The 26,551-nt window shown below is 37.2% G+C and overlaps 1 protein-coding gene across 2 annotated transcripts in view; it reads left to right on the top strand.

Annotated features, from left to right (window-relative positions):
• Positions 1 to 26,551, top strand: part of RIF1 (replication timing regulatory factor 1) — a 64,125-nt gene that overhangs the window by 15,741 nt on the left and 21,833 nt on the right. For both annotated transcript variants that reach the window (XM_068967642.1, XM_068967641.1), the window contains exons 10-19: positions 9,939 to 10,053; positions 10,777 to 10,947; positions 11,126 to 11,236; positions 11,894 to 11,956; positions 12,191 to 12,291; positions 13,788 to 13,874; positions 16,508 to 16,581; positions 16,774 to 16,954; positions 18,273 to 18,380; positions 18,719 to 18,868. In XM_068967642.1, coding sequence (XP_068823743.1) covers positions 9,939 to 10,053; positions 10,777 to 10,947; positions 11,126 to 11,236; positions 11,894 to 11,956; positions 12,191 to 12,291; positions 13,788 to 13,874; positions 16,508 to 16,581; positions 16,774 to 16,954; positions 18,273 to 18,380; positions 18,719 to 18,868 — 1,161 coding nt within the window. The remainder of the gene's footprint in view (positions 1 to 9,938; positions 10,054 to 10,776; positions 10,948 to 11,125; positions 11,237 to 11,893; positions 11,957 to 12,190; positions 12,292 to 13,787; positions 13,875 to 16,507; positions 16,582 to 16,773; positions 16,955 to 18,272; positions 18,381 to 18,718; positions 18,869 to 26,551) is intronic.

Genomic DNA, 26,551 nt, shown 5'->3' with positions numbered 1-26,551 from the left:
TTGTTGAGTACATCACTTGGCAGATATTTTCTCCCATTTGGTAGATTGTCTTTTCATTTTGTTAAGCCTTCCTTTACTCTACTGGGGCTTTGCTATACTGAATACGATTAATTAGGTCCCATTTGGGGGTTTTATTTTGCTTTTATTTCTGTTGCCTTGGGAGACTGACCTAAGAAAACATTACTATAATTTATTTATTTATTTATTTATTTATTTTTAATTTTATTTTTTTTTTACTTTATTTTACTTTACAATACCATATTGGTTTTGCCATACATTGACATGAATCCACCACGGGTGTACATGCGTTCCCAAACATGAACCCCCCTCCCACCTCCCTCCCCATAACATCTCTCTGGGTCATCACCGTGCACCAGCCCCAAGCATGCTGTATCCTGCGTCGGACATAGACTGGCGATTCGATTCTTACATGATACTATACATGTTACAATGCCATTCTCCCAAATCATCCCACCCTCTCCCTCTCCCTCTGAGTCCAAAAGTCCGTTATACACATCTGTGTCTTTTTTGCTGTCTTGCATACAAGGTCGTCATTGCCGTCTTTCTAAATTCCATATATATGTGTTAGTATACTGTATTGGTGTTTTTCTTTCTGGCTTACTTCACTCTGTATAATCGGCTCCAGTTTCATCCATCTCATCAGAACTGATTCAGATGTATTCTTTTTAACAGCTGAGTAATACTCCATTGTGTACATGTACCACAGCTTTCTTATCCATTCATCTGCTGATGGACATCTAGGTTGTTTCCATGTCCTGGCTATTATAAACAGTGCTGCGATGAACATTGGGGTACATGTGTCTCTTTCAATTCTGGTTTCCTCGGTGTGTATGCCCAGCAGTGGGATTGCTGGGTCATAAGGTAGTTCTATTTGCAATTTCTTAAGGAATCTCCACACTGTTCTCCATAGTGGCTGTACTAGTTTGCATTCCCACCAACAGTGTAGGAGGGTTCCCTTTTCTCCACACCCTCTCCAGCATTTATTGCTTGCAGATTTTTGGATCGCAGCCATTCTGACTGGTGTGAAGTGGTACCTCATTGTGGTTTTGATTTGCATTTCTCTAATAATGAGTGATGTTGAGCATCTTTTCATGTGTTTGTTAGCCATCCGTATGTCTTCTTTGGAGAAATGTCTATTTAGTTCTTTGGCCCATTTTTTGATTGGGTCGTTTATTTTTCTGGAATTGAGCTGCATAAGTTGCTTGTATATTTTTGAGATTAGTTGTTTGTCAGTTGCTTCATTTGCTATTATTTTCTCCCATTCAGAAGGCTGTCTTTTCACTTTGCTTATATTTTGCTTTGTTGTGCAGAAGCTTTTAATTTTAATTAGATGCCATTTGTTTATTTTTGCTTTTATTTCCAGAATTCTGGGAGGTGGATCATAGAGGATCCTGCTGTGATTTATGTCGGAGAGTGTTTTGCCTATATTCTCCTCTAGGAGTTTTATAGTTTCTGGTCTTACATTTAGATCTTTAATCCATTTTGAGTTTATTTTTGTGTATGGTGTTAGAAAGTGATCTAGCTTCATTCTTTTACAAGTGGTTGACCAGTTTTCCCAGTACCACTTGTTAAAGAGACTGTCTTTACTCCATTGTATATTCTTGCCTCCTTTGTCAAAGATAAGGTGTCCATATGTGTGTGGATTTATCTCTGGGCTTTCTATTTTGTTCCATTGATCTATATTTCTGTCTTTGTGCCAGTACCATACTGTCTTGATGACTGTGGCTTTGTAGTAGAGCCTGAAGTCAGGTAAGTTGATTCCTCCAGTTCCATTCTTCTTTCTCAAGATTGCTTTGGCTATTCGAGGTTTTTTGTATTTCCATAGAAATCTTGAAATTATTTGTTCCAGTTCTGTGAAAAATACCGCTGGTAGCTTGATAGGGATTGCGTTGAATTTGTAAATTGCTTTGGGTAGTATACTCATTTTCACTATATTGATTCTTCCGATCCATGAACATGGTATATTTCTCCATCTATTAGTGTCCTCTTTGATTTCTTTCATCAGTGTTTTATAGTTTTCTATGTATAGGTCTTTAGTTTCTTTAGGTAGATATATTCCTAAGTATTTTATTCTTTTCATTGCAATGGTGAATGGAATTGTTTCCTTAATTTCTTTTTCTACTTTCTCATTATTAGTGTATAGGAATGCAAGGGATTTCTGTGTGTTGATTTTATATCCTGCAACTTTACTATATTCATTGATTAGCTCTAGTAATTTTCTGGTGGAGTCTTTAGGGTTTTCTGTGTAGAGGATCATGTCATCTGCAAACAGTGAAAGTTTTACTTCTTTTCCAATTTGGATTCCTTTTATTTCTTTTTCTGCTCTGATTGCTGTGGCCACAACTTCCAAAACTATGTTGAATAGTAGCGGTGAAAGTGGGCACCCTTGTCTTGTTCCTGACTTTAGGGGAAATGCTTTCAATTTTTCACCATTGAGGATAATGTTTGCTGTGGGTTTGTCATATATAGCTTTTATTATGTTGAGGTATGTTCCTTCTATTCCTGCTTTCTGGAGAGTTTTTATCATAAATGGATGTTGAATTTTGTCAAAGGCCTTCTCTGCATCTATTGAGATAATCATATGGTTTTTATTTTTCAATTTGTTAATGTGGTGAATTACATTGATTGATTTGCGGATATTGAAGAATCCTTGCATCCCTGGGATAAAGCCCACTTGGTCATGGTGTATGATCTTTTTAATGTGTTGTTGGATTTTGATTGCTAGAATCTTGTTGAGGATTTTTGCATCTGTGTTCATCAGTGATATTGGCCTGTAGTTTTCTTTTTTTGTAGTATCTTTGTCAGGTTTTGGTATTAGGGTGATGGTGGCCTCATAGAATGAGTTTGGAAGTTTACCTTCCTCTGCAATTTTCTGGAAGAGTTTGAGGAGGATAGGTGTTAGCTCTTAAAATTTTTGGTAGAATTCAGCTGTGAAGCCGTCTGGACCTGGGCTTTTGTTTGCTGGAAGATTTCTGATTACAGTTTCAATTTCCGTGCTTGTGATGGGTCTGTTAAGATTTTCTATTTCTTCCTGGTTCAGTTTTGGAAAATTGTACTTTTCTAAGAATTTGTCCATTTCTTCCACGTTGTTCATTTTATTGGCATACAACTGCTGATAGTAGTCTCTTATGATCCTTTGTATTTCTGTGTTGTCTGTTGTGATCTCTCCATTTTCATTTCTAATTTTATTGATTTGATTTTTCTCTCTTTGCTTCTTGATGAGTCTGGCTAGTGGTTTGTCAATTTTATTTATCCTTTCAAAGAACCAGCTTTTGGCCTTGTTGATTTTTGCTATGGTCTCTTTTGTTTCTTTAGCATTTATTTCTGCCCTAATTTTTAAGATTTTTTTCCTTCTACTAACTCTGGGGTTCTCCAATTCTTCCTTTTCTAGTTGCTTTAGGTGTAGAGTTAGGTTATTTATTTGACTTTTTTCTTGTTTCTTGAGGTATGCCTGTATTGCTATGAACTTTCCTCTTAGCACTGCTTTTATAGTGTCCCACAGGTTTTGGGTTGTTGTGTTTTCATTTTCATTAGTTTCTATGCATATTTTGATTTCTTCTGTGATTTGTTGGTTATTCAGAAGTGTGTTGTTCAACCTCCATATGTTGGAATTTTTAATAGTTTTTCTCCTGTAATTGAGATCTAATCTTAATGCATTATGGTCAGAAAAGATGCTTGGAATGATTTCGAGTTTTTTGAATTTATCAAGTTTAGATTTATGGCCCAGGATGTGATCTATCCTGGAGAATGTTCCATCAGCACTTGAGAAAAAGGTGAAATTCATTGTTTTGGGGTGAAATGTCCTATAGATATCAATTAGGTCTAACTGGTCTAATGTGTCATTTAAAGTTTGTGTTTCTTTGTTGATTTTCTGTTTAGTTGATCTGTCCATAGGTGTGAGTGGGGTATTAAAGTCTCCCACTGTTATTGTGTTATTGTTGCTTTCCCCTTTCATACTTGTTAGCATTTGTCTTACATATTGTGGTGCTCCTATATTGGGTGCATAGATATTTATAATTGTTATATCTTCTTCTTGGATTGATCCTTTGATCATTATGTAGTGGCCTTCTTTGTCTCTTTTCACAGCCTTTGTTTTAAAGTCTATTTTATCGGAAATGAGTATTTCCACTCCTGCTTTCTTTTGGTCTCTATTTGCATGGTATATCTTTTTCCAGCCCTTCACTTTCAGTCTGTATGTGTCCCTTGTTTTGAGGTGGGTCTCTTGTAAGCAGCATCTAGAGGGGTCTTGTTTTTGTATCCATTCGGCCAGTCTTTGTCTTTTGGTTGGGGCATTCAGCCCATTTACGTTTAAGGTAATTATTGATAAGTATGATCCTGTTACCATTTACTTTATTGTGTTCGGGTTTCTACACCCTTTTTGTGTTTCCTGTCTAGAGAATATCCTTTAGAATTTGTTGGAGAGCTGGTTTGGTGGTGCTGAATTCTCTCAGCTTTTGCTTGTCTGTAAAGCTTTTGATTTCTCCTTCGTATTTGAATGAGATCCTTGCTGGGTACAGTAATCTGGGCTGTAGGTTATTTTGTTTCATCACTTTAAGAATGTCTTGCCATTCGCTCCTGGCCTGAAGAGTTTCTATTGAAAGATCAGCTGTTATCCTTATGGGAATCCCCTTGTGTGTTATTTGTTGTTTTTCCCTTGCTGCTTTTAATATTTGTTCTTTGTGTTTGATCTTTGTTAATTTGATTAATATGTGTCTTGGGGTGTTTCGCCTTGGGTTTATCCTATTTGGAACTCTCTGTGTTTCTTGGACTTGGGTGATTATTTCCTTCCCCATTTTAGGGAAGTTTTCAACTATTATCTCCTCAAGGATTTTCTCATGGTCTTTCTTTTTGTCTTCTTCTGGGACTCCTATTATTCGAATGTTGGAGCGTTTCATACCATCCTGGAGGTTTCTGAGATTGTCCTCATTTCTTTTAATTCGTTTTTCTTGTTTCCTCTCTGATTCATTTATTTCTACCATTCTATCTTCTATTTCACTAATCCTATCTTCTGCCTCCATTATTCTGCTATTTGTTGCTTCCAGAGTGCTTCTGATCTCATTTATTGCGTTATTCATTATATATTGACTTTTTTATTTCTTCTAGGTCCTTGTTAAACCTTTCTTGCATCTTCTCAATCCTTGTCTCTAGGCTCTTTATCTGTGATTCCATTTTGATTTCAAGATTTTGGATCATTTTCACTATCAATATTCGGAATTCTTTCTCAGGTAGATTCCCTACCTCTTCCTCTTTTGTTTGGTTTGGTGGGCAACCCTCCTGTTCCTTTACCTGCTGAGTATTCCTCTGTCTCTTCATCTTGATTATATTGCTGCGTTTGGGGTGGCCTTTTTTATTCTGGTAATTTGTGGAGTTCTCTTTATTATGGAGCTTCCTCACTGTGGGTGGGGTTGTATCAGTGGCTTGTCTAAGTTTCCTGGTTAGGGAGGCTTGTGTTGGAGTTCTGGTGGGTGGAGCTGGGTTTCTTCTCTCTGGAGTGCAGTGGAGTGATCAGTAATGGGTTATGAGACGTCAAAGGTTTTGGAGTAACTTTGAGCTGCCTGTATGTTGAAGCTCAGGAGTGTGTTGCTGTGTTGCTGGAGAATTTGTGTGGTGTGTCTTGTTCTGGAACTTGTTGGTCCTTGGGTGGAGCTTGGTTTCGGTGTAGGTATGGAGGCTTTTGATGAGCTCCTATTGCTTAATGTTCCCTGAACTCAGGAGTTCTCTGATGTTTTCAAGCTTTGGACTTAAGCCTCCTGCTTCTGGTTTTTAGTTTTATTTTTACAGTAGCCTCTAGACTTCTCCATCTATACAGCACCAATGATAAAACATCTAGGTTAAAGATGAAAAGTTTCTCCACATTGAGGGACACCCAGAGAGGTTCTCTGAGTTACAAGGAGAAGAGAGGAGGGAGGGGGTAGTTAGAGGTGACTGGAATGAGATGCGGTGAGATCAAAAGAGGAGCGAGCAAGCTAGCCAAGTAGTCACTTCCTTATGTGTGCTCCATAGTCTGGACCGCTCAGAGGTATTTACGGAGTTATACAGGGAAGAGGAGAGGGAGGAAGTAGACAGAGGTGGCCAGGAGGATAAGAGAGAGGAATGAGAAGGAGAGAGACAAATCCTGCCAGTAACCAGTTCCTTAGGTGTTCTCCACCGTCTGGAACACACAGAGATTCACAGAGTTGGATAGAGAAGAGATGGGGGAGAAAAGAGACAGAGGCCACCTGGTGGAGAAAAAGGAGAGTCCAAAGGAGGAGAGAGTGGTCAAGCCTGTAATCTCGCTCTCAGGTAAAATTGGGTAGTGAAGTTTGGGTTTTTAAATGTACAAAATTGACAACAAAAACCGAAGAGCAAAGATTAAAAATCTAGAGAAGAGGTTGGATTTTCAAAAATACAATATTAAAGAAAAGAAGCAGAAGGAAAAAAGAAAAAAAAAGCCACAAGAATTATTTTAAAAAAAAACAAACTAACAAAAAAACAAACACCAATAACCACCCAAAGACTATATATGGTGTTTGCCTTAAAAAAAAAAAAAGTCTTTTTTTTTGAATATTAATAATAGGTTATAGAAATAAAAATTAGAGGAGAAATAGAAGACTTAACTATTAAAAAAGTCAGAAAAAAAAGAAGAAAAAAAGGAATGATTTTAAAAATAGTAAAAATATATCTGGCCCTTCTCTGATGTTGTGGGCATTGTGGGGTCACTTCCAAGGCGGTTCCCTCTGTTTAACTTCTTCTTTATGCTGGTTTTTTAGGATCACTAGTTCAGTCGCACTGTGGGGAGGGGGGATGCTGCAAACAAATACCGCTGTCTTGTGCACACAGTGTCTCAGCCCTGCTGGATCTGTCTCTTCTTGCGGCGTACAAACCGCTCCGGCTCTATGATGCTCAGCCAGGAACCGTCTGAGGCCGGCCCTAGGCTGCGTGCACTTCCCCGGTCTAAGCCGCTCAGGTTCGGCGCTCAGGTAGCCCTCAGAGGCAGAGATTCGGTTGGGACTGCGTTTTGTGCCCTTCCCGGGTCCGAGTAGCTCAGGAGTTTGGCGAGCGCGATCGCTGCGACTTGTCGCCTTTTCTGCCTCTGCTGCTCAGTTTTCTGGGTGGACCACTGGTGCCCCTTGTGAGGCAGATGATGACTGTCCAGCACCCCCAGAAGTCTTAGCAAAGAAGCCTGCTTGCAGTTTGGTAAGTGAAGTCTCTCCGGGTCTGCAGTTGCCCCTTTCCAGCCCTTACGGCTCTGGCTGCCTGTCCCCGGCGGGGGATGGTACGCAGCCGGCTTTTTCCGTTCCGTCCTTTGTTCTGTGCTCGGTCCTGGAGGTGTCTTATGTTCGAGCTTTTCGCGTGGTAGCTATCCCACAGTCTGGTTTGCTAGCCCAGGTTAGATCGTTCTGGTTGCGCGTGGGGCATTCCTGCCGATTCTTACAAAGCACTGCAGCCCGCGCCTCCCGCGCTTCCCTGCCCTGCCCCCACTTCCCAGTGGCTCATGCAGGCGTCTGTGCTGCTTTTCCGCTGGGGGAGTTACTGTTAGGCTTGTAATCTCTTGGTTTTAATTATTTCTTCATTTTTCCCTTCCTGTTATGTTGCCCTCTGTGTTTCCAAGGCTCGCCACAGACTCGGCAGGGAGAGTGTTTCCTGGTGTTTGGAAACCTCTCTTCTTAAAATTCCCTTTCTGGGACGGAGCTCCCTCCCCACCTCCTTTGTCTCCTTTTTCGTCTTATATTTTTTCCTACCTGTTTTTGAAGACAATGGTCTGCTTTTCTGGTTGCCTGATGTCCTCTGCCAGCCTACAGAAGTTGTTTTGTGGAGTTTGCTCAGCGTTGAAATGTTCTTTTGAGGAATTTGTGAGGGAGAAAGTGGTCTTCCCATCCTATTCCTCTGCCATCTTAGGACCTCCCCACATTACTATAATTTATGTCAGCAAGTATTTTGCCTGTGTTACTTTCTAGGAATTTTATGGTGTCCTGTCTTACATTTAAGTATTTAAGCCACATTGAATTTATTTTTGTGTATGGTGTAAGGGAGTGTTCTACTTCATTGATTATTCCGAACAGTACTTACTGAAGAGACTGTCTTTTCACCATTGTATATTCTTACTTGTCTTTGTCAAAGATTGATTGACCACAAGGTTTATTTTTGGGTTGTCTATTCTGTTCCATTGATCCATATATCTGTTCCTTTGCCAGTTATCACACTGTTTTGATTACTGTAGCTTTGTAGTAGTCTGGGAAGGTTATACTCCTGTGTTATTCTTTTTCCTCAGGATTGCTTTGGCAATTCTGGGATGGTTCCATATGGCTAATTTAATAGCAATCCCATTAAATTGCTTTGGGTAGTATGGCTATTTTAACAATATTCTTTCAGTGCAAGAGCATGGGATATCTTCTCATTTCTTTTTTTTTGTCTTTATAATTTTTAATTATTTTTGGCTGTATTGGTTCTTTATTACTTTGCTCGGGCTTTCTCTAGTTTTGAGGCGCGGTGGCTACTCTGTTGCGGTGCTGCACGGGCTTCTAATTGCGGTGGCTTCTGTTGCAGAGCATAGACCATGGCACGGGACTCAGTAGTTGGAGCACTTGAGCTCTAGAGCACAGGCTCAGTAATTGTGCATGGACCTTCCCATTTCTTTAAATCATCTTCAGTTTCCTTTATTAATGTTTTGTAGTTCTCAGAATAAAAGAATTTTACCTCCTTGATCAAGAGTATTCCTAAGTATTTTTTTATGTGATTTTAAAAGGGATTTTTTGCTTTCCGTTTCTGATGATATTACTGACTAGAAGTGCAGCAGATTTCTGTGTGTTCACCTGGTATCGTGCATACCTTGCTGAATTCGTTTATCATTTCTTCCTCAGGTATACTTGGGTTTTTTTAGCACTTTTTAAATGCTTAATTGCTTACTATATTGAAGTTTTTAAATTTGTTAAAGCATGTTCAGTTCAGTTGCTCAGTCGTGCCCAACCCTTTGTGACCCCATGAACCGCAGCACTCCAGGCCTCCCTGTCCATCACCAACTCCCGGAGTCCACCCAAACCCCATGTCCATTGAGTCGGTGATGCCATCCAACCATCTCATTCTCCATCGTCCCCTTCTCCTCCTGCCCCCAATCTTTCCTGGCGTCAGGGTCTTTTCAAATGAGGCAGCTCTTCGCATCAGGTGGCCAGAGTATTAGAGTTTCAGCTTAAAGCATGAACTAATTAAAACTGGACATTGATTGCTAGCATGTGATTGGGATCATAATTTTCCCAAATTCTACCATTCTTAGTTCCCTAGTTGGCTGTGTGTGCTCAGTCGCTTAGTCATGTATGACTCTCTGACCCCCGGGACTTTAACCCATCAGGCTCTTTCCATGGATTGCCATTTCCTTTTCCAGGGGATCTTCCTGACCAAGGGATTGAACCCCCATCTCTTGCTTCTCCTTCATTGCCAAGAGGATTCTTTACCACTGTACCACCAGGGATGCCCTCCTTGTAGGGTAATCTTACCCAGTTGTCCCATCCATTCCTTGGCATAATCTACTTACTGGCTAGATTTGACAGGTCTTGGAATAATCTTAGAAATGAGCTTGAAGTTGTCTTTGTTCATATTTTTTAAGGTGTTGTTTTAAAAAGCTTAAAATGGTCTGTCTGCCAGTAACATTAAAACTCAAGTATATGTTATTTGTAAAAGCTCTTTACGTGTATAATTTTCCATCTGGAATGTAGTACTGAAATTTATAAATAATATATGTTTAGGGCAAATATAATTTTTCACTTTTCCAGATTTCAGTTTCTACTTTGTGCATCAAGGCTAATAAAATTTCAACATACCGAGACAATTGATACTGCTTCTTAAGGAAATTTAACTGTATTTTGTAAGACTTTTTAAAAAATGACATTTATGCAGTTCACAGATACAGTTCCGTCTGTCTCTTTTTTTCTTAATCCCAATAGGTTTGTGTGCCTCTGATTCAAAGCACAATAAGCATTGATTCTAATGCTTCACCTCAAGGGAGTTCATCTCGTGTAGTTACTCCAGGTTTAAACCCTATGACCCCAGTACACAAAGGTAAGAGGCAGACCTACTTGCTGTTGTATTTTTTTTTTTTAAGACTTTGAATCAAGTTTTTGTTCCATGTAATTTACATAAAATCAATCCCGTAATTTAGGCTCCCATATCAAAATCGTTTTGTATTCTGTATGTATTAGGACTTTCCTGGTGACTCAGGTGGTAAAGAGTCCAGTTGCTGTCTACTGCTGTTATTGCTTTATTATAGTTGGATAAGACCAACTTTCTTCCATGACATTATGTGAAGTGCATTAGATCCTTAGGTTTGTTTTTAGAATCTCAGAGTTATTATTAAAAGTAGCAGGTCTATTCTGAGTCATAGTTTATATTTTTAGAAATACCTGCATATAAATATTTTAAGGGTATAGGTAAATGCCTGAGATTTATTTTCATTTAAATGGTGTATGACACTCATTTCTTTTGTGTGTAAGACTCTAATCTTGTTCTTAACCTGGTATGTTTAGTTGTGTTTTGGGGTTATAACTTCCTCGACCAGGGATCGAACCTGCACTCTGCTAGGGTGCAGAGTCTAATCAGTTGGACCACTGGGGAAATCCTTAGTAAGATTAGTATTAAGAACTCTGTTATGGGCTTTAAACAAAAACTCTTCAACTTTTATTTGAGAAACACATTATTTAGTCTTAAAGGTACATTGCACTGAAATGAAGTAAAATATATTTCAGTAACTAATCATACATAACTTAGCTGTTTTGTTTTTTGAAGGTGCTTCTCAATATGGATCTCCCGTAACCCCTCGGATGAACTTGAATTCAAATTTTGGAATGGCAACAATCCCCTCTATACAACTTTTGGGGCTTGAAATGTTGCTTCATTTTTTGTTGGGTCCAGAAGTTGTGAGTTTTGCTAAGCAAAACAAACTTATACTGAGCCTAGGTATTTAATTTTTTTTAAATATTTCAATTATCAAAACAATTCAGAACACTGTAAATTGGGGTGAAGAAATTTTATGTCTTTTAATAGAAAACATAGCAGACTACCTAACATTTTATATTGGGAAATCTATTTCATAAAGCTTTGGTTTTGAATAACTTGTCTTTTTTTTCTCTTTTAGAGCCGCTTGAACATCCATTAATCAGCAGCTCTTCTTTTTTCTCCAAACACTCAAATACACTTATCACTGCTGTTCATGATAGCTTTGTTGCAGTTGGAAAAGATGCTTCTGGTGAATATTTAAGAGAAGATTTTTATTGCTTACACTTGTGTTTAAAAAGGAAATAGTAAATATTTATATTGTGCCACTTGCTTCTAGATTGTTCTGCAAGAGCTTTATATGTAATTCATTTAATCCTAATAGTAACCTTATGTGTTAGCCCATTTTGCAGATAAGGGATTGTGTTGTACAGAGAAGTAACTTTTGCCTGGTTATGTAGTAAGTGATAGAGCTATGATTCAAACCTGGGCTTTGTGATTTTAGTATCTATACCTAAACCTCCTGTGTTCTAAAGCCTATCAAATAATGACACATTTCAAAAATAAGACAGTTTGCTATTTAACTTGCTGGAAGATTTTTTTCTAGTGGCTTTCAGATATCCTTTTGAATCTTGGTTTTTCCTTGTATCAAAAATAAAAAATGTTCAATAACAGAAAATATGGTTGATAGAAAAAATTACCCAGAGTGTATCAGTCCATTTGAAAACATCTTTCTCTAAACTGAAATGAGGTGATAGTATATTATAAACTGAGTTAAAATGTTGACTATTACAAGGAGAATTGTATTTCAAAGTATTGCTCAGTTTATTTCTATAGTATAAGCATAAAAGGGGGAGCCTTTGTAATTATATCTACTTCATTCTAAAGTATCTTTTATTTTGTTTGGCAGATGTAGTTATTAATGCTATTTGGAAGGAGTTAATTAGCTTGGTGAAGTCAGTTATTGAATCAGGTAAGCACTGTAATGATTAAGACTTTTATAGCAGTCAGTGAATTGTTTGGCTTTCATATATAAAATTTATTTTAAAATCATTTATTGTATGTTCTAGACTTCTATTCAATCACTTTATTTTTTTAACTTGCTTTTTAATAGCTCTGAGTATATATTTTTACTCCTGAATTTACTGTATTTTCACTCCTAAAGATACATCTTTAGAACTATAACCCTTCTTGTGCTTTTGGATAGGTAACAAAAAAGAGAGACCAGGTTCTGAAGTTTTGACTCTTCTATTAAAATCTTTGGAAAGCATAGTGAATTCAGAAGTATTTCCTGTATTGAAAACACTGGTAAGTACAATACCTGTATGCTAAAATTTTAAAACCATACTCTGAAATTGAATTTTATTTTGAAGGTACTAGCACAGATCAAGATTTGGGAAGACATTTTATATCAAGTATTTATCAGCAATTTAACCCTGAAATAAATGCTGTCCCATTGGTTTTGCGGTCATTTAAAACCTTAAGAAAGTAAATGATGACAATGGCAACTCCAAAAATCTTCCAGTGTGATGAGAAAAAGCATTGGCTATACAGAGAAAATGGGATAAGCGTGAAACTTGAACTGGAGAAACTCAGATGAACACTAATTTTATAACAAGATTGCTGAGCTCCACTAATTGTTACTTTGTACATTTGAAAAAATACCTAGTAATAATCTTGTAGAGCTTTTCCATTTTAACAGTGACCTATATAGTAGAGAAAAGAAAAAGAAAATTGGGAATACTTTTTGTAATAGTGAGTTTCCCAAAATAATCTCCAGATGGAACAAACCATACCCTTATGTAAACTTTGAGTCTCTTTCCTTTATGTGCATGACAGTGATATCTGCTGTGACAGTAGAGCATAGTGGTTAATAGCCAGGCTCTAGTATGAGGTTGAACCTCAGCCTAACTACTGACTGAGTGAACTTGGACACTTCATCTACTCCCTTGCCTCTCTGTAAAGAAGAGATATAGTAGTAGTTTATGATTAAATGAGTTGATAAATGCAGAGCACTGTGGCTGGAACAAAGTAAATGTGTCTACGAATGCATAATTATCATTAGTTTCTGTTCAAAATGAGAGTATGTGAAACCATTTTCACCAATAATTTTGTCATGTCACTGTTACATACTTCAGGTTAATACTTGTGTAATAATACATTTGGACGGCAGTTTGATAGGCTCTGTCACATTTGAGAGATGTGTCTTAGATCCAGCTTTTAGTTAGAAATCCTTTGAATATTGGCTTCTGGCGCTAGTGAGTACATAATTGATTGCAGAATTTCTTTTTGTAGTATTAAAAATAGCCTCTAGGACCATTAGTTTTTAAAAAGTTTGAATAAGCTATGCATATTTGTTTTATCAGTAAAGAATATGTCTATGTAGACTGAAAACTGTTTCACAGTCAGGTGAAGAAAGTTCAAAGTATCTCATGGTATATTATCAATAATGTCATAAAAGAATAGATACATGACAGCCAGTTCAGGAAGTTATGTTCTCTGTGTACTTTATATGGAAAGTTAGGTCTAAAAAAACTCCAGACTGACAGCATTGATTATTCCTGGAGATAAGGAAGGACCTTTTTATTTTATTTTTTGTATTTCTGTACTTGACTGTTTTAAGCTAATAAGAATGTGTTTACATTAATGAGCGAACATTACTTATAATAATAGTTACTATATTATATATAGTACTATACTATATACTATATATATACTATATATTACTATATATAGTAACTATAATATAGTTAAAACTATAGTGAATATGACTAATGTACTGTAAAACCTTTTGTCTTTCTTAGGTTCTCATGGAAATTACAATTAAAGGACTTCCTCAGAAAGTATTAGGTTCTCCAGCATATCAGGTTGCTAATATGGATATTCTTAATGCAAGTATCTTAGATGTAATGATATGATTAAATTAGCTAAAAATCCATGTGTTTTTAAGCTAGAGAAACTTAGATTGCAAAGTTTGAAAAGAATTGAATTTGAATATGCTGATTATATTAAAGGATAAAAATCACAAAGTATAGGTGTGCCTCAGAGATAATTAATTAAAGTTCAGTTCCAGACCACTGCTAAGAAAGTGAATATCAGAATAAAGCAAGTCACATTAAATTTTTGGTTACCTAATGTATGTAAAAGTTATGTTTACACTATTTTATAGTCTATTAAGTGTAAGTAAATAGCATTATGGCTTAAAAAAAACAAATGTACATACCTTAATTTAAAAGTACTTCATTGCTAAAATTGTTACTTAATCATTTGAGCCTTCGGTAAGTCATAATCTTTTACTGCTTGGGGATCTTGCCTCTGTATTGATGGCTGCTGACTGATCAGAGTGATGGTTGCTGAATGTTGGGGTGGCCATGGCAATTTCTTAAGACAACAGTGATGTTTTCTGTGAATGATTCTTTCATAAATGATCTCTCTGTAGCATATAATGCTGTTGGATAGTGTTTTACCCACAGTAGAACTTCTTTCAGAATTGGAGCTAGTCCTGTCAAATCTTGATGCTGCTTTATCAGTTAAGTTTATCTTGTCATTTCAACAGTCTTCACAACATCTTCACGAGGAGTAGATTCCGTCTTAAGAAACCACTTTCTTTGCTCATCCATAAGGAGCAACTCCACATCTGTTTATATTTTACCATAAAATTGCAGCAATTCAATCACGTTTTCAGGCTCTACTCCTAATTCTCAGTTCAGTTCAGTCACTCAGTTGTGTCCGACTCTTTGCGACCCCATAAATCGCAGCACACCAGGCCTCCCTGTCCATCACCAACTCCTGGAGTCTACCCAAACCCATGTCCATTGAGTCGGTGATGCCATCCAGCCATCTCATCCTCTGTCGTCTCCTCCTCCTGCCCCCAATCCCTCCCAGCATCAGAGTCTTCTCCAATGAGTCAACTCTTCGCATGAGGTGACCAAAGTACTGGAGTTTCAGCTTTAGCATCGTTCCTTCCAAAGAAATCCTAGGGTTGATCTCCTTCAGAATGGACTGGTTGGATCTCCTGTAGTCCAAGGGACTCTCAAGAGTCTTTTCCAACACCACAGTTCAAAAGCATCAATTCTTCGGCGCTCAGCTTTCTTCACAGTCCAACTCTCACATCCATACATGACTACTGGAAAAACCATAGCCTTAACTAGACAGACCTGTGTTGGCAAAGTAATGTCTCTGCTCTTCAATATGCTCTCTAGGTTGGTCATAACTTTTCTTCCAAGGAGTAAGCGTCTATAATTTCATGGCTGCAGTCACCATCTGCAGTGATTTTGGAGCCCCCAAAAATAAAGTCTGACACTATTTCCACTGTTTCCCCATCTATTTCCCATGAAGTGATGGGACCAGATGCCATGATCTTTGTTTTCTGAATGTTGAGCTTTAAGCCAACTTTTTCACTCTCCTCTTTCACTTTCACCAAGAGGCTTTTTAGTTCCTCTTCACATTCTGCCATAAGGGTGGTGTCATCTGCATATCTGAGCTTATTGATATTTCTCCTGGCAATCCTGATTCCAGCTTATGTTTCTTCTAGTCCAGGGTTTCTCATGATATACTCTGCATATAAGTTAAATAAGCAGGGTGACAATATACAGCCTTGATGTCCTCCTTTTCCTATTTGGAACCAGTCTGTTGTTCCATGTCCAGTAGTTGTTTGCTATTTCCACCACATCTGTAGTTACTTCCCCTGGTCTTGACTTTAAGCATGTCTTCACTATGAAGTTTAATCATTTCTAGCTTTTGGTTGACAGTGAGATGTGCAGCTCCTTTCACTTCAACATTTAGAGGCCACTTTAGCGTTGTTAATTAGTCTAAATTCAATATTGAGTCTCAGGGAATGCGGAGGCCAGAGGAGAGGGAGGGTGACAATTATAGCTGGTCCATCGAGCAGTCAGGGCACATACTAAGTTTGAAAAATTGTGAGAATTACCCAAAATGTGACAAAGTAAACAAATACTATTAGCAAAAGGGTTTCAGTAGATTTGTTCAAAACAGGGTTGCCTTCAATATGTAAAATATGCTGTTTATCTGCAAAGCACAATACAATGAAGTATGCTTGTGAGGAATTAAATAATGGCATATTGATGGAACTATTTTCCTGGATTAAAGGGTTCTAGAATAAAAGGTTTCTCTTTGTTTTTATGTAAATGTAGTTTTGGTTACTGTTACAAGTTTTGGAAACTTTGTAACACTGGCTTAGTTATAGTGAAATATATTTTATATCTGCTGGATGGTAGGTATTGTTGATCCAGCAAGTTTTAAGTCAGTGTTTATATCTGGAATCTCTTAATATTCTTCAATTGCTTGACTAGATGGAACAGCTATAATTAAATATAAAGAACTTGATTTTTGTGTGTAGTTTATGGAAGTACATTTGCTATCATTTTTGTTGTATCCTAAGTAATTTCAAAATTCCTCAAACTTAAAAGGGTCATATTTCACATAATTGTACAAAACAAGTGTAACAAGAGGAGTGTACTGTTGGTAACAAGAAGATTGATTGCCATCTCCCATCTTTCTTCAGGGAACCCCTGCTTTGTTCTTAATTCAGTTAATTTTCAATAATAATCTATTGGAATGTGGTGTGGAAGACGAAAGGTAATATTAAACAAACTATTTTGTTTATTTTGGAAAGTTTGTTGAATGATATTCTTTTGAGTTACAGACTATTATAAATTTTTAAAAAATTAAAAAAGTTGAGATTCATTTTGGGGGGTAACTTTGCTGTAATGTAAATTATTTTTACAAAAAGTACAGTTAATGCATAGTTCAAAATTTTTTTTCCATCAGGTTTTTTCTCAACCTGGAAACACTTGTGGGCTGTGTTCTTTCTGGTCCAACTTCACCACTAGCTTTCAGTGACTCTGTCTTAAATGTTATTAATCAAAATGCAAAGCAGTTGGACAACAAGGAGCATCTTTGGAGAATGTGGAATATTATAGTCACCCCATTAACAGGATTGATTAATCAGGTATGATATAAGTCAGCTGCATGTTTTCTCTCAAGTTTAGTACCTTGTCTTTTTTTTTCTTTCTTTGTTATATAGCACATGAGTATATGAATAGAAATTTGTATTTGAATGGAAGATATTACATATTTTATCTGTGGGATTGGTTAATTTTCTGTTCTTTAAATTACTTGATTTCTTTTCATTGTGTTTCTTTCTTATTCAAAAACGTGTAACTTAGTGGAGACTAAATAGTCCATTTTCTCTTATGATTAGAAAGCCAGAAGGCTCACATGATAGATCCGGATTTCCCTGTTTATATCTTGGATTCTTTCATTTGTGCTATGGGGAATAATATGGATGTCTTGACTAAACTATATATTTTTAGATTTCTGTGGTCAAATCATGTTGGTGATTACCTCAAAGCCATGTAGTAGTTCCTAAACCTTTAATTGTTGAGTTGACTGACCTTTACATTTAAATACTTAAAGTGATAATATTGGCAAAGTATGGAGCTCAAGTTCTGTCACTATTAATAGTTCATTAGCAGCTTTATCAATCTTTAAATGGAATTATTCTTTGTGAAATAGTCTGTTATTACTTACAAATGGAGTGAGGAATCTGAAGAATTATGTGTTTATGCAGTAGCCCTTGTTTTAGCTACTTGAGCCAACACTCCATTATACATATTCTTTTGGAAGAACAAGATTTATGTTCCTAAATGGTTTCCTACTGTTTGAGGTCTGCTGGAGGCCATTTTTGTTAGTCCTTGCTTGAGTCTTACCTTCTGTGTATAGTAAAAGATTCTGGAATCACCTCTGGGATTCTTTTTTAGGACTTAAAACACAGTATAATATTGTTTCCCAGGGTTGCTTAAGAGAGTACCACAAACTGGTGGCTTAAATCAACAGGAACTTATTTTTTAAAGCTCTTGGGGCCAGAATTTAAATAGTAAGATGTTGGCAGATTTGGTTTCTTCTGGAGCTCTAAAAGAGGGTGTGTTCCATGCTTCTCTTAGCTGCCAGCAATTGCTGATGTTGTGAATCCATCACTCCAGTCTCAGGCTATCTTCACATGGCGTTCTTCCAAGTATCTTCTATTAAACTTCCTCTTTTATAAGGACACCAGTTATTGGATTAGAGCGTGCCTTGAGTCAGCATGACTTCCTTATTGCATGATTACATCTGCAAGGACCCTAATCTCAAAGATTACAGAGGTTAGGAGTTCACCATCTGTTTTAACATCTCAACATTGGGGAACATGATTCTTACTGTAAGATGTCACTATTTAGGACTAGAATTAGGTGGTGATTTGTCTAACTTCATTAATTTTCTTTTTTCAGACCAATGAAGTGAATCAAGGTGATGCCTTAGAACATAATTTCAGTGCTATCTATGGTGCACTGATTTTGCCAATAAACCATATTTTTCCAGCACAAAAAATTCCAATGGTAAGGCAAATTTTTACTTAAGGAATTTGCAGTTTTTAAATATTATGTTACTCTTTGTAATGAGCTTCTATAAGACTTTCTATTTACTTATAATCAGCTTAGAAGAAAGGAAAGTGGTGGAGAGTGAAGTTCCTCTTCACCTTTGTTAATTGCTGGTATTGTGGTATTATTACAGCTCTTTGGTTAGAGCTCTGGGAAGGTGGGCAAACTTACTACCCTGTGCTCGTCTCTTCTGACACCTTAAGTGTTACTGTGTTTTTAAAATGTTAAAGATAGATTCTATTAAGTTATTTGCTATGTACATACACATTTTCTAAATTTTTTTAAATTATTGTTAGGTCACCATGAAGACCTTACTTAAAACTTGGTCGGAATTATATAGAGCATTTGCTCGCTGTGCAGCTTTGGTGGCAACTGCGGAAGAGAATTTATGCTGTGAGGAACTTTCTTCCAAGATAATGTCCAGTTTGGAAGATGAAGGCCTTTTAGTGAGTTTATTCTGATACCGACCTTTTTTGCTTTAAATTCTTTTCAAGTAAATAGAGATAATGTTTGTGAACTATCATTAACTAATGCTTTTGGTTTATAAGTAATGAAGTTAAGGTATAAAACAGGTAACAGCTTTGCGAGACAGTTTTGTGTCGTTGGACTCTAAGGTCCATGTATCAGGACCACTTGATGGTGATGTGCTTTTACTGCTCTGGTATGCCTTTGCCATTCTAGATGAACAGTACAGGACTTTGCCATCCTGTATCTTGCTTTTTCATACCTGTTAGCTTTTTTGTTCAAATCTTTTAGTTAAAAGATAATCGCTCTACAATATAGTGTTGGTTTCTGCCATACGTCAACGTGAATCAGCCATAGGTATACATAGGTCTCTTCCCTCTTGAACCTCCTTCCACCTCCCATGCATCTTCAGTTGTTACTGAGTCCTCGTTTGAGTTTCCTGAGTCATTCAGCAAATTCCCACTGGCTATCTAATTTGCATATGGTAGTGTATATGTTGGGCTTCCCAGGTGGTGCTAGTGGTAAAGAACCTGCCTGCTAGTGCATGTAATGTAAGAAACATGGTTTGATTCCTGAGTCAGGAAGGTCCCTGGGAGGAGGACATGGCAACTCACTCCAGTATTCTTGGCTGATAAATCCCATGGACAGAGCCTGGTGGGCTCAGACTGTTCATAGGGTTGCAAAGAGTTGCACACAACTAAAGTGACTTAGCGCAGTGTATATGTTTTCATGTTACTCTCTCCATTCATCCCACATTCTCCTTCCCCACACACTTGTCCATAAATCTGTTCTCTACATCTGCATCTCCATTACTGCCCTGCAAATAGGTTCATCAGTACCATCTTTCTAGATTTTATATATATGCACTAATGTACAATATTTTTCTGTTTCTAACTTCACTCTGTATAATAGTCTCTAGGTTCATCCATCACATTAGAACTGACTCAAATATGTTCCTTTTTATGGCTGAGTAGTATTCCATTGTCGGAGAAGGCAATGGCACCCCACTTCAGTACTCTTGCCTGGAAAATCCCATGGACAGAGGAGCCTGGTAGGCTGCAGTCCATGGGGTCACTAAGAGCTGGACACGACTGAGCGACTTCACTTTCACTTTTCACTTTCATGCATTGGAGAAGGAAATGGCAACCCACTCCAGTGTTCTTGCCTGGAGAATCCCAGGGACGGGGGAGCCTGGTGGGCTGCCGTCTATGGGGTCACACAGAGTCAGACATGACTGAAGTGACTTAGCGGCGGCAGCAGTATTCCACTGTATATATGTACCACAGCTTCTTTATCCATTCATTTGTCTATGGACATCTAGTTTGCTTCTGTTTCCTAGCTACTGTAAATAGTGCTGCAATGAGAACATTGTGTTACATGTGTTGTTTTCAGTTTTGGTTTCCTCAGGGTATATGCCTAGTAGTGGGATTGCTGGGTCATATGGTAGTTTTATTCCTAGTTGTTTTTTTTTTTTTAATTGGAGGATAATTATAATATTGCAATGGTTTTTGCCATACATCAACATTAATTGGCCATACGTGTGTCCCACCCCACCCCCCCATCCTGAACCCTCCCCCACCTCCCTCCCCACCCTGTCCCTCTAGGTTGTCCCAGAGCACCAGCTTTGGGTGCCCTGCTTCATGCATCGAACTCACATGGGTCATCTGTTTTGCATATGGTAGTGTATATATTTCAATGTTACTCTCTCAGATCATCCCATCATTGCCTTCTGCTGAGTCCAAAAGTCTCTTCTTTACATCTGTGTTGTCTTTGCTGCCATAAAAGTAGAATTGTTGATACTGTCTTTCTAAATTTCATATAAGTGTGTTAATATACAATATTTTTCTTGCTCTTTCTTACTTGCTTCACTCTGTATAGTAGGCTCCAGGTTCATCCTCCTCATTAGAACAGACTCAAATACGTTCCTTTTTATAACTGAGTAATACTCCATTGTGTCTGTATACCACAACTTTCTTATCCATTCATCTGCCAAAGGACTCTAGGTTGCTCTTTAAATTCTAATTTCCTCAGAATATATGCCCAGCAGTAGCATTGCTGGGTTGTACGGCTGTTCTGTTCCCAGATTTTTAAGGAATCTCCATACTGTTCTCCACAGTGGCTGTACCAGTTTGCATTTACACCAACAGTGTAAGAGGGTTTCCTGTTCTCCAAACCCTCTCCAGCATTTATTGTTTGTAGACTTGCTGATGATGGCAGTTCTGATCTATGTGCAATGATATCGCATTGTGGTTTTGATTTGCATTTCTCTAATAATGAGTGATGTTGAACATCTTTCATGTATTTACTAGCCATCCGTACGTCTTCTTTGAAAAAATGTCTGTTTAGGTCTTTTGCCCACTTTCTGATTGGGTTCATTTTTTTGGTACTGAGCTGCTTGTGTATTTTGGAGATTAATTGTTTACCAGTTGAATATGCTTTTATTTTCTCCCATTCTGAGGACTGTCTTTTCACCTTGCTTACAGTTTTCCTGCAAAAGCTTTTAAGTTTAATTAGGTCCCATTTGTTTATTTTTGTTTTTATTTCAGTTTCTCTGGGAGGTGGGTCATAGAAGATCTTGCTGTGATTTATGTCATCAAGTGTTCTGCCTTTGTTTTCCTCTAAGAGTTTTACAGTTTCTGATGTTACATTTAGGTCTTTAATCCATTTTGAATTTATTTTTGTGTGGTGTTAGAAAATGTTCTAGTTTCATTCTTTTACATGTAGTTGATCAGTTTTCCCAGCACCACTTGTTGAAGAGATTGTTCTTTTCTCCATTGTACACTTTTGCCTCCTTTGTCAAAGACTTCCCTGGTGGCTTAGATGATAAAGCATCTGCCTGCAGTGCGGGAGACCCAAGTTCGATCCCTGGGTTGGGACGATCCCCTGGAGAAGAAAATGGCAACCCACTCCAGTACTCTTGCCTGGAGAATTCCATGGACTGAGAGGCTCCTCAGAGCCTGGTAGGCTACAGTCCATGGGGTCGCAAAGAGTTGGACATGACTGAGCGACATCACTTTTGTCAAAGTTACGGTGTACCTAGGTGTATGGGTTTATCTCCAGACTTTCTGTTTTGTTCCATTGATCTATATTTCTGTCTTTGTGCCAGTACAATACTGTAGCTTTGTAGTATAATCTGAAGTCAGGAAGGTTGATTCCTCCAGCTTCAGTCTTCTTCCTAGAGGCTTTGGATATTCAGGGTCATTTGTGTCTCCGTATAAATTGTGAAATTTTTTTGTTTAAAAAAAAAATTGAATTTAATCTATAGATTGCTTTGGGTAGTATATTCATTTTCACTATATTGATTCTTCCAGTCTAAGAACATGGTATATTTCTCCATCTGTTTGTGTCATCTTTGATTTCTTTCATCAGTGTTTTATAGTTTTCTGTATACAGGTTTTTTGTTTCTTTAAGTTAATTTATTCCTAAGCATTTTATTCTTTTTGTTGCAGTGGTGAGTGGTGTTGTTTCCTTAATTTCTTTTTCTGATTTTTCATTGTAAGCATATAGGGATGCAAGGGATTTCTGTGTATTAATTTTATATCCTTTGACTTTACTATATTCGTTGATTAGCTCTAGTAATTTTCTGGTGGCATCTTTAGGGTTTTCTATATAGAGGATCATGTCATCTGCAAATAGTTTTACTACTACTTTTACATTCCGAATTCCTTTTATTTATTCTCTGATTGCTGTGGCTAGGACTTCCAGTGAGAGTGGACACCCTTGTCTTGTTCCTGATTTTAGAGGAAATGCTTTCCTTTTTTTCACCATTGAGGATAATGCTTGCTGTGGGTTTGTCATATCTGGGTTTTATTATGTTGAGGTGTGTTCCTTCTGTGCCTGTTTTCTAGAGAGTTTTTATCATAAATGGGTTTGAATTTTGTCAAAGGCTTTCTCTGCATCTATAGAAACAATCACGTGGTTTTTATCTTTCAGTTTGTTAATATGGTGTATCACATAGATTTTGCAAATATTGAAGAATCCTTGTATCTCTGGAATAAAGCCTGCTTAGTCATGATGTATGATCGTTTTAATATGTTGTTGGATTTTGTTTGCTCGAATTTTGTTGATTTTTGCATCTATGTTTATCAGTGATACCAGCCTGTAGTTTTCTCTTTTTTTGTGTGGCATCTTTGTGTGGGTTTGGTGTCAGGGTGATGGTGGCCTCATAGAATGAGTTTGGGAGTTTTCCTTCCTCTGCAATTTTCTAGAAGAGTTTGAGTAGGATAGGTGTTAGCTCTTCTCTAAATTTTTGGTAGAATTTACCTGTGAACCCATCTGGTCCTAGACTTTTGTTCGTTGGAAAATACAGTTTCGATTTCTGTGCTTGTGATTTGTTTAAATTTTCTATTTGTTCCTGGTTCAGTTTTGGAAGGTTATACTTTCTAAGAATTTGTCCATTTCTTCCATGTCCCTTTAATGAACATATAGTTGCTCATAGTAGTGTCTTACATTCCTTTGTATTTCTGTGTTGTAATTTCTCCATTTTCGTTTCTAATTTTATTGATTTGAGACTTTTTCCTTTTTGTCTTGATGAGTATGGCTAATGGCTTATCTATTTTATTTTCTTAAAGAACCAGCTTTTAGTTTTATTGACCTTTGCTATAGTCTCCTTTTTTTTTCCATTTATTTCTGCTCTGAATTTTATGGTTTCTTTCCTTCTACTAACTGGGTTTTTTTTGTTGTTGTCCTTGTTCTGGTTGCTTTTAGTGTAAGGTTAAGTTGTTGATTTGATGTTTCTCTAGTTTCCTGAGGTAGCCTTGTATTGCTATGAACTTCCCGCTTAGCGTTTTCACTGAATCCCATTAAGTTTTGGGTTGTTGTGTTTTCATTATCATTTGTTTCTATGCATATTTTTATTTCCTTAGTGATCCTTATTTGGCCTCCATATGTTTGTGTTTTTTACATTTTTTCCCCCAGTGGTTGTTAATCTAATCTTACAGCATTGTGATCAGAAAAAATGCTTGAAATTATTTCAATTTTTAGAAATTTACCAGGGCTTGATTTGTGGTCCAGGATGTGGCCTTTCCTGGAGGATGTTCCATGTGCAGTTGAGAAAAAGTATGTACCACAGCTTCTTTATCCATTCATCTGTCTATGGACATCTAGTTTGCTTCTTTGTACTAGCTAATGTAAATAGTGCTACAGTAAACCTTGGGGTTCAGTTCAGTTGCTCAGTCGTGTCTGACTCTTTGCAACCCCATGGACTGCAGCACGCCAGGCCTCCCTGTCCATCACCAATTCCTGAAGTTTACCCAGACTCATGTCCATTGAGTTGGTGATGCCATCCAACCATCTCATCCTCTGTCGTCCCCTTTTCCTCCTGCCTTCAATCTTTCCCAGCATCTGGGTCTTTTCAGATGAGTAAGTTATTTGCATTAGGTGGCCAAGTATTGGAGTTTCAGCTTCAGTATCAGTCCTTCCAATGAATATTCAGGCCTGATTTCCTTTAGGATGGACTGGTTGGATCTCTTGCCGTTCAGGGGATTTTCAAGAGTCTTCTCCAACACCACAGTTCAAAAGCATCAGTTCTTCGGCGCTCAGTTTGCTTTATGGTCCAATTCTCACAACATTGGGGTAGATGTGTCTTTTTCAGTTTCGGTTTCCTCAGGATATATAACTAGTAGTGGGTTTGCTGGGTCATAGTGATAGTTTTATTCCTCATTTTTTAAGGAGTCTCCATATTGTCTTCCATAGTGACTGTATCAATTTACATTCCCACCAACAGTTTAAGAAGCTTCCCTTTTCACTACACCGTCTCCAGCATTTATTGTTTGTGGAGTTTTTGGTGATGGCCATTCTGACTCATGTGAGGTGATACCTCATTGTAGTTTTGATTTTCATTTCTCTAATAATGAGCAGTGTTGAGGATCTTTTCGTGTGTTTATTAGCCATCCATATGTTTTCTTTGGAGAAATGTCTGTTTAGGTCTTTTCTCCACTTTTTGACTGGGTTTTTCTGGTGTTGAGTTGTATGAGCTGGTTGTATTCTTTGTGTCAGTTGTTTGATTTGCTCTTATTTTCACCCATTCTGAGTGTTGTCTTTTCACCTTGTTTATAGTTTCCTTTGCTGTGCAAAAGCTTTTAAGTTTAATTAGGTCTCGCTTGTTTATTTTTGTTTTTATTCCCATTACTTTGGGAGGTGGGTCATAGAGGATCTTGCTGTGATTTATGTCTTACAGTGTTCTGCCTGTTTTCCTCTATGAGTTTTATAGTTTCTGGTCTTACATTTAGGTCTTTAATATACCTATTAGCTTTCTAAAGTCTGTCCTTTGGAAGTTTGTGGTCTTAAAAATGTAGGTTCCTATTCACACCTTTCCCTTACTCTATAAAAATAATAACTGCTGTCAGCAGTTTGGTATGTATCATTCTAGAATAAACCAATAAGCTACATATTTATATGCACATATATATGTGAATACAGTGTTCTTCCCAGTTGAAATTTATTGTATTTATTACTCTGAAGCATACCATTTTATTAATTTGAAAAGATTTCTAGTCCTTGATGTGGTTACCCTGCTGTAATGTGTTGGTTGTGATTGTGGAATTTTGATATCATAGTATTTGGCAGAGTGGCTTTAAAAGTGTGCTGTTACTGGCCACAGAGACAGTGAACTTGTTGAATGCTTTTGTGATTTTTAGGGAAAAGCTTGACCCTTGGTTTTTGCCTTTAAACTCTTGGATGGACTAACATTTTGTTCTTTACTGAAGAAATTTAGAATCTTCCTAAATTATATAAAATACCCTGTTGAGATTTTGCTTGGCATGATTGGTTATATTGCATTCAGAGATTAATGTGGAAAATAATTTATATCTTTATAACTTTGAGTTTTTCTGTTCAGAAATATTTTTTTAGTTCTAAACTTAACCTATCTTGCTTGATTTGGGGGGTTTTATAGTTGTTTTTCATCTAGTATAAATGGTCTCTTCCCTGCCTGTACTTAGTTACTGCTAGCATATTTGAAATCTCTTTACATTTCTGTATATTAGACCAGTTTTGTGTCCTTGAGATCCTCTTCTTGGTCACAGTGAAATTCTTTTCAAACATTGTAGATTAGTGTTTTTAAGATTTTTTGCAGATACCTTCATATGTGAGATTGGAGTTCCTCATTGTCCAATTTTTATATTGTGGAAATGATAAACATATTGTGTGACTAATAACATCTTGTCAAATATATAACCAATTAGTTACAAGTTTTAGGTTCCAGAAAATTTTTTATCACAGCTCTGAAGTTAAAGATAGGCTCATTTGTTCCATTTTCTGTAAAGTTTTTCATTTTCTACAAACTACACATCTAAGACTTGTTATTTTTGTTACTGTTGCTGTTGCAGATTCATCATTTGATACTAATTTTGTTATTATCAACCTGTTTTTTAGTTTAAGTTAAGGGTTTCCTTTTTACCTTTGGAATTTAGACATTTCACCAAGGTGGTGTCTTGTGGCATCTTTTAAAATTGTTCTTTTAAGTACCTGGTAGATCCTTCAATTTAAGGAGCTGTGCCTTCATCTGAGGGGAAAGTACTGAGGTCTTGAGGCGTCATCATCTGTGTCTCTTCTTTCTCTGTATCTCTTTGTGTTTTGCTTTATTTCTGGTACTGCTTTCTGGGAGCTTGATATTTCTGTGTCCGCCTTTCGGTTTAAATGCTGAAGTGTTTTATAATTTTATT

Source organism: Capricornis sumatraensis, chromosome 3 (assembly GCF_032405125.1).
Source record: "Capricornis sumatraensis isolate serow.1 chromosome 3, serow.2, whole genome shotgun sequence".
Taxonomy (NCBI): domain Eukaryota; kingdom Metazoa; phylum Chordata; class Mammalia; order Artiodactyla; family Bovidae; genus Capricornis; species Capricornis sumatraensis.
Note: the sequence above shows the minus strand (reverse complement) of the source record. Positions and strands in the feature narration are given on the sequence as shown.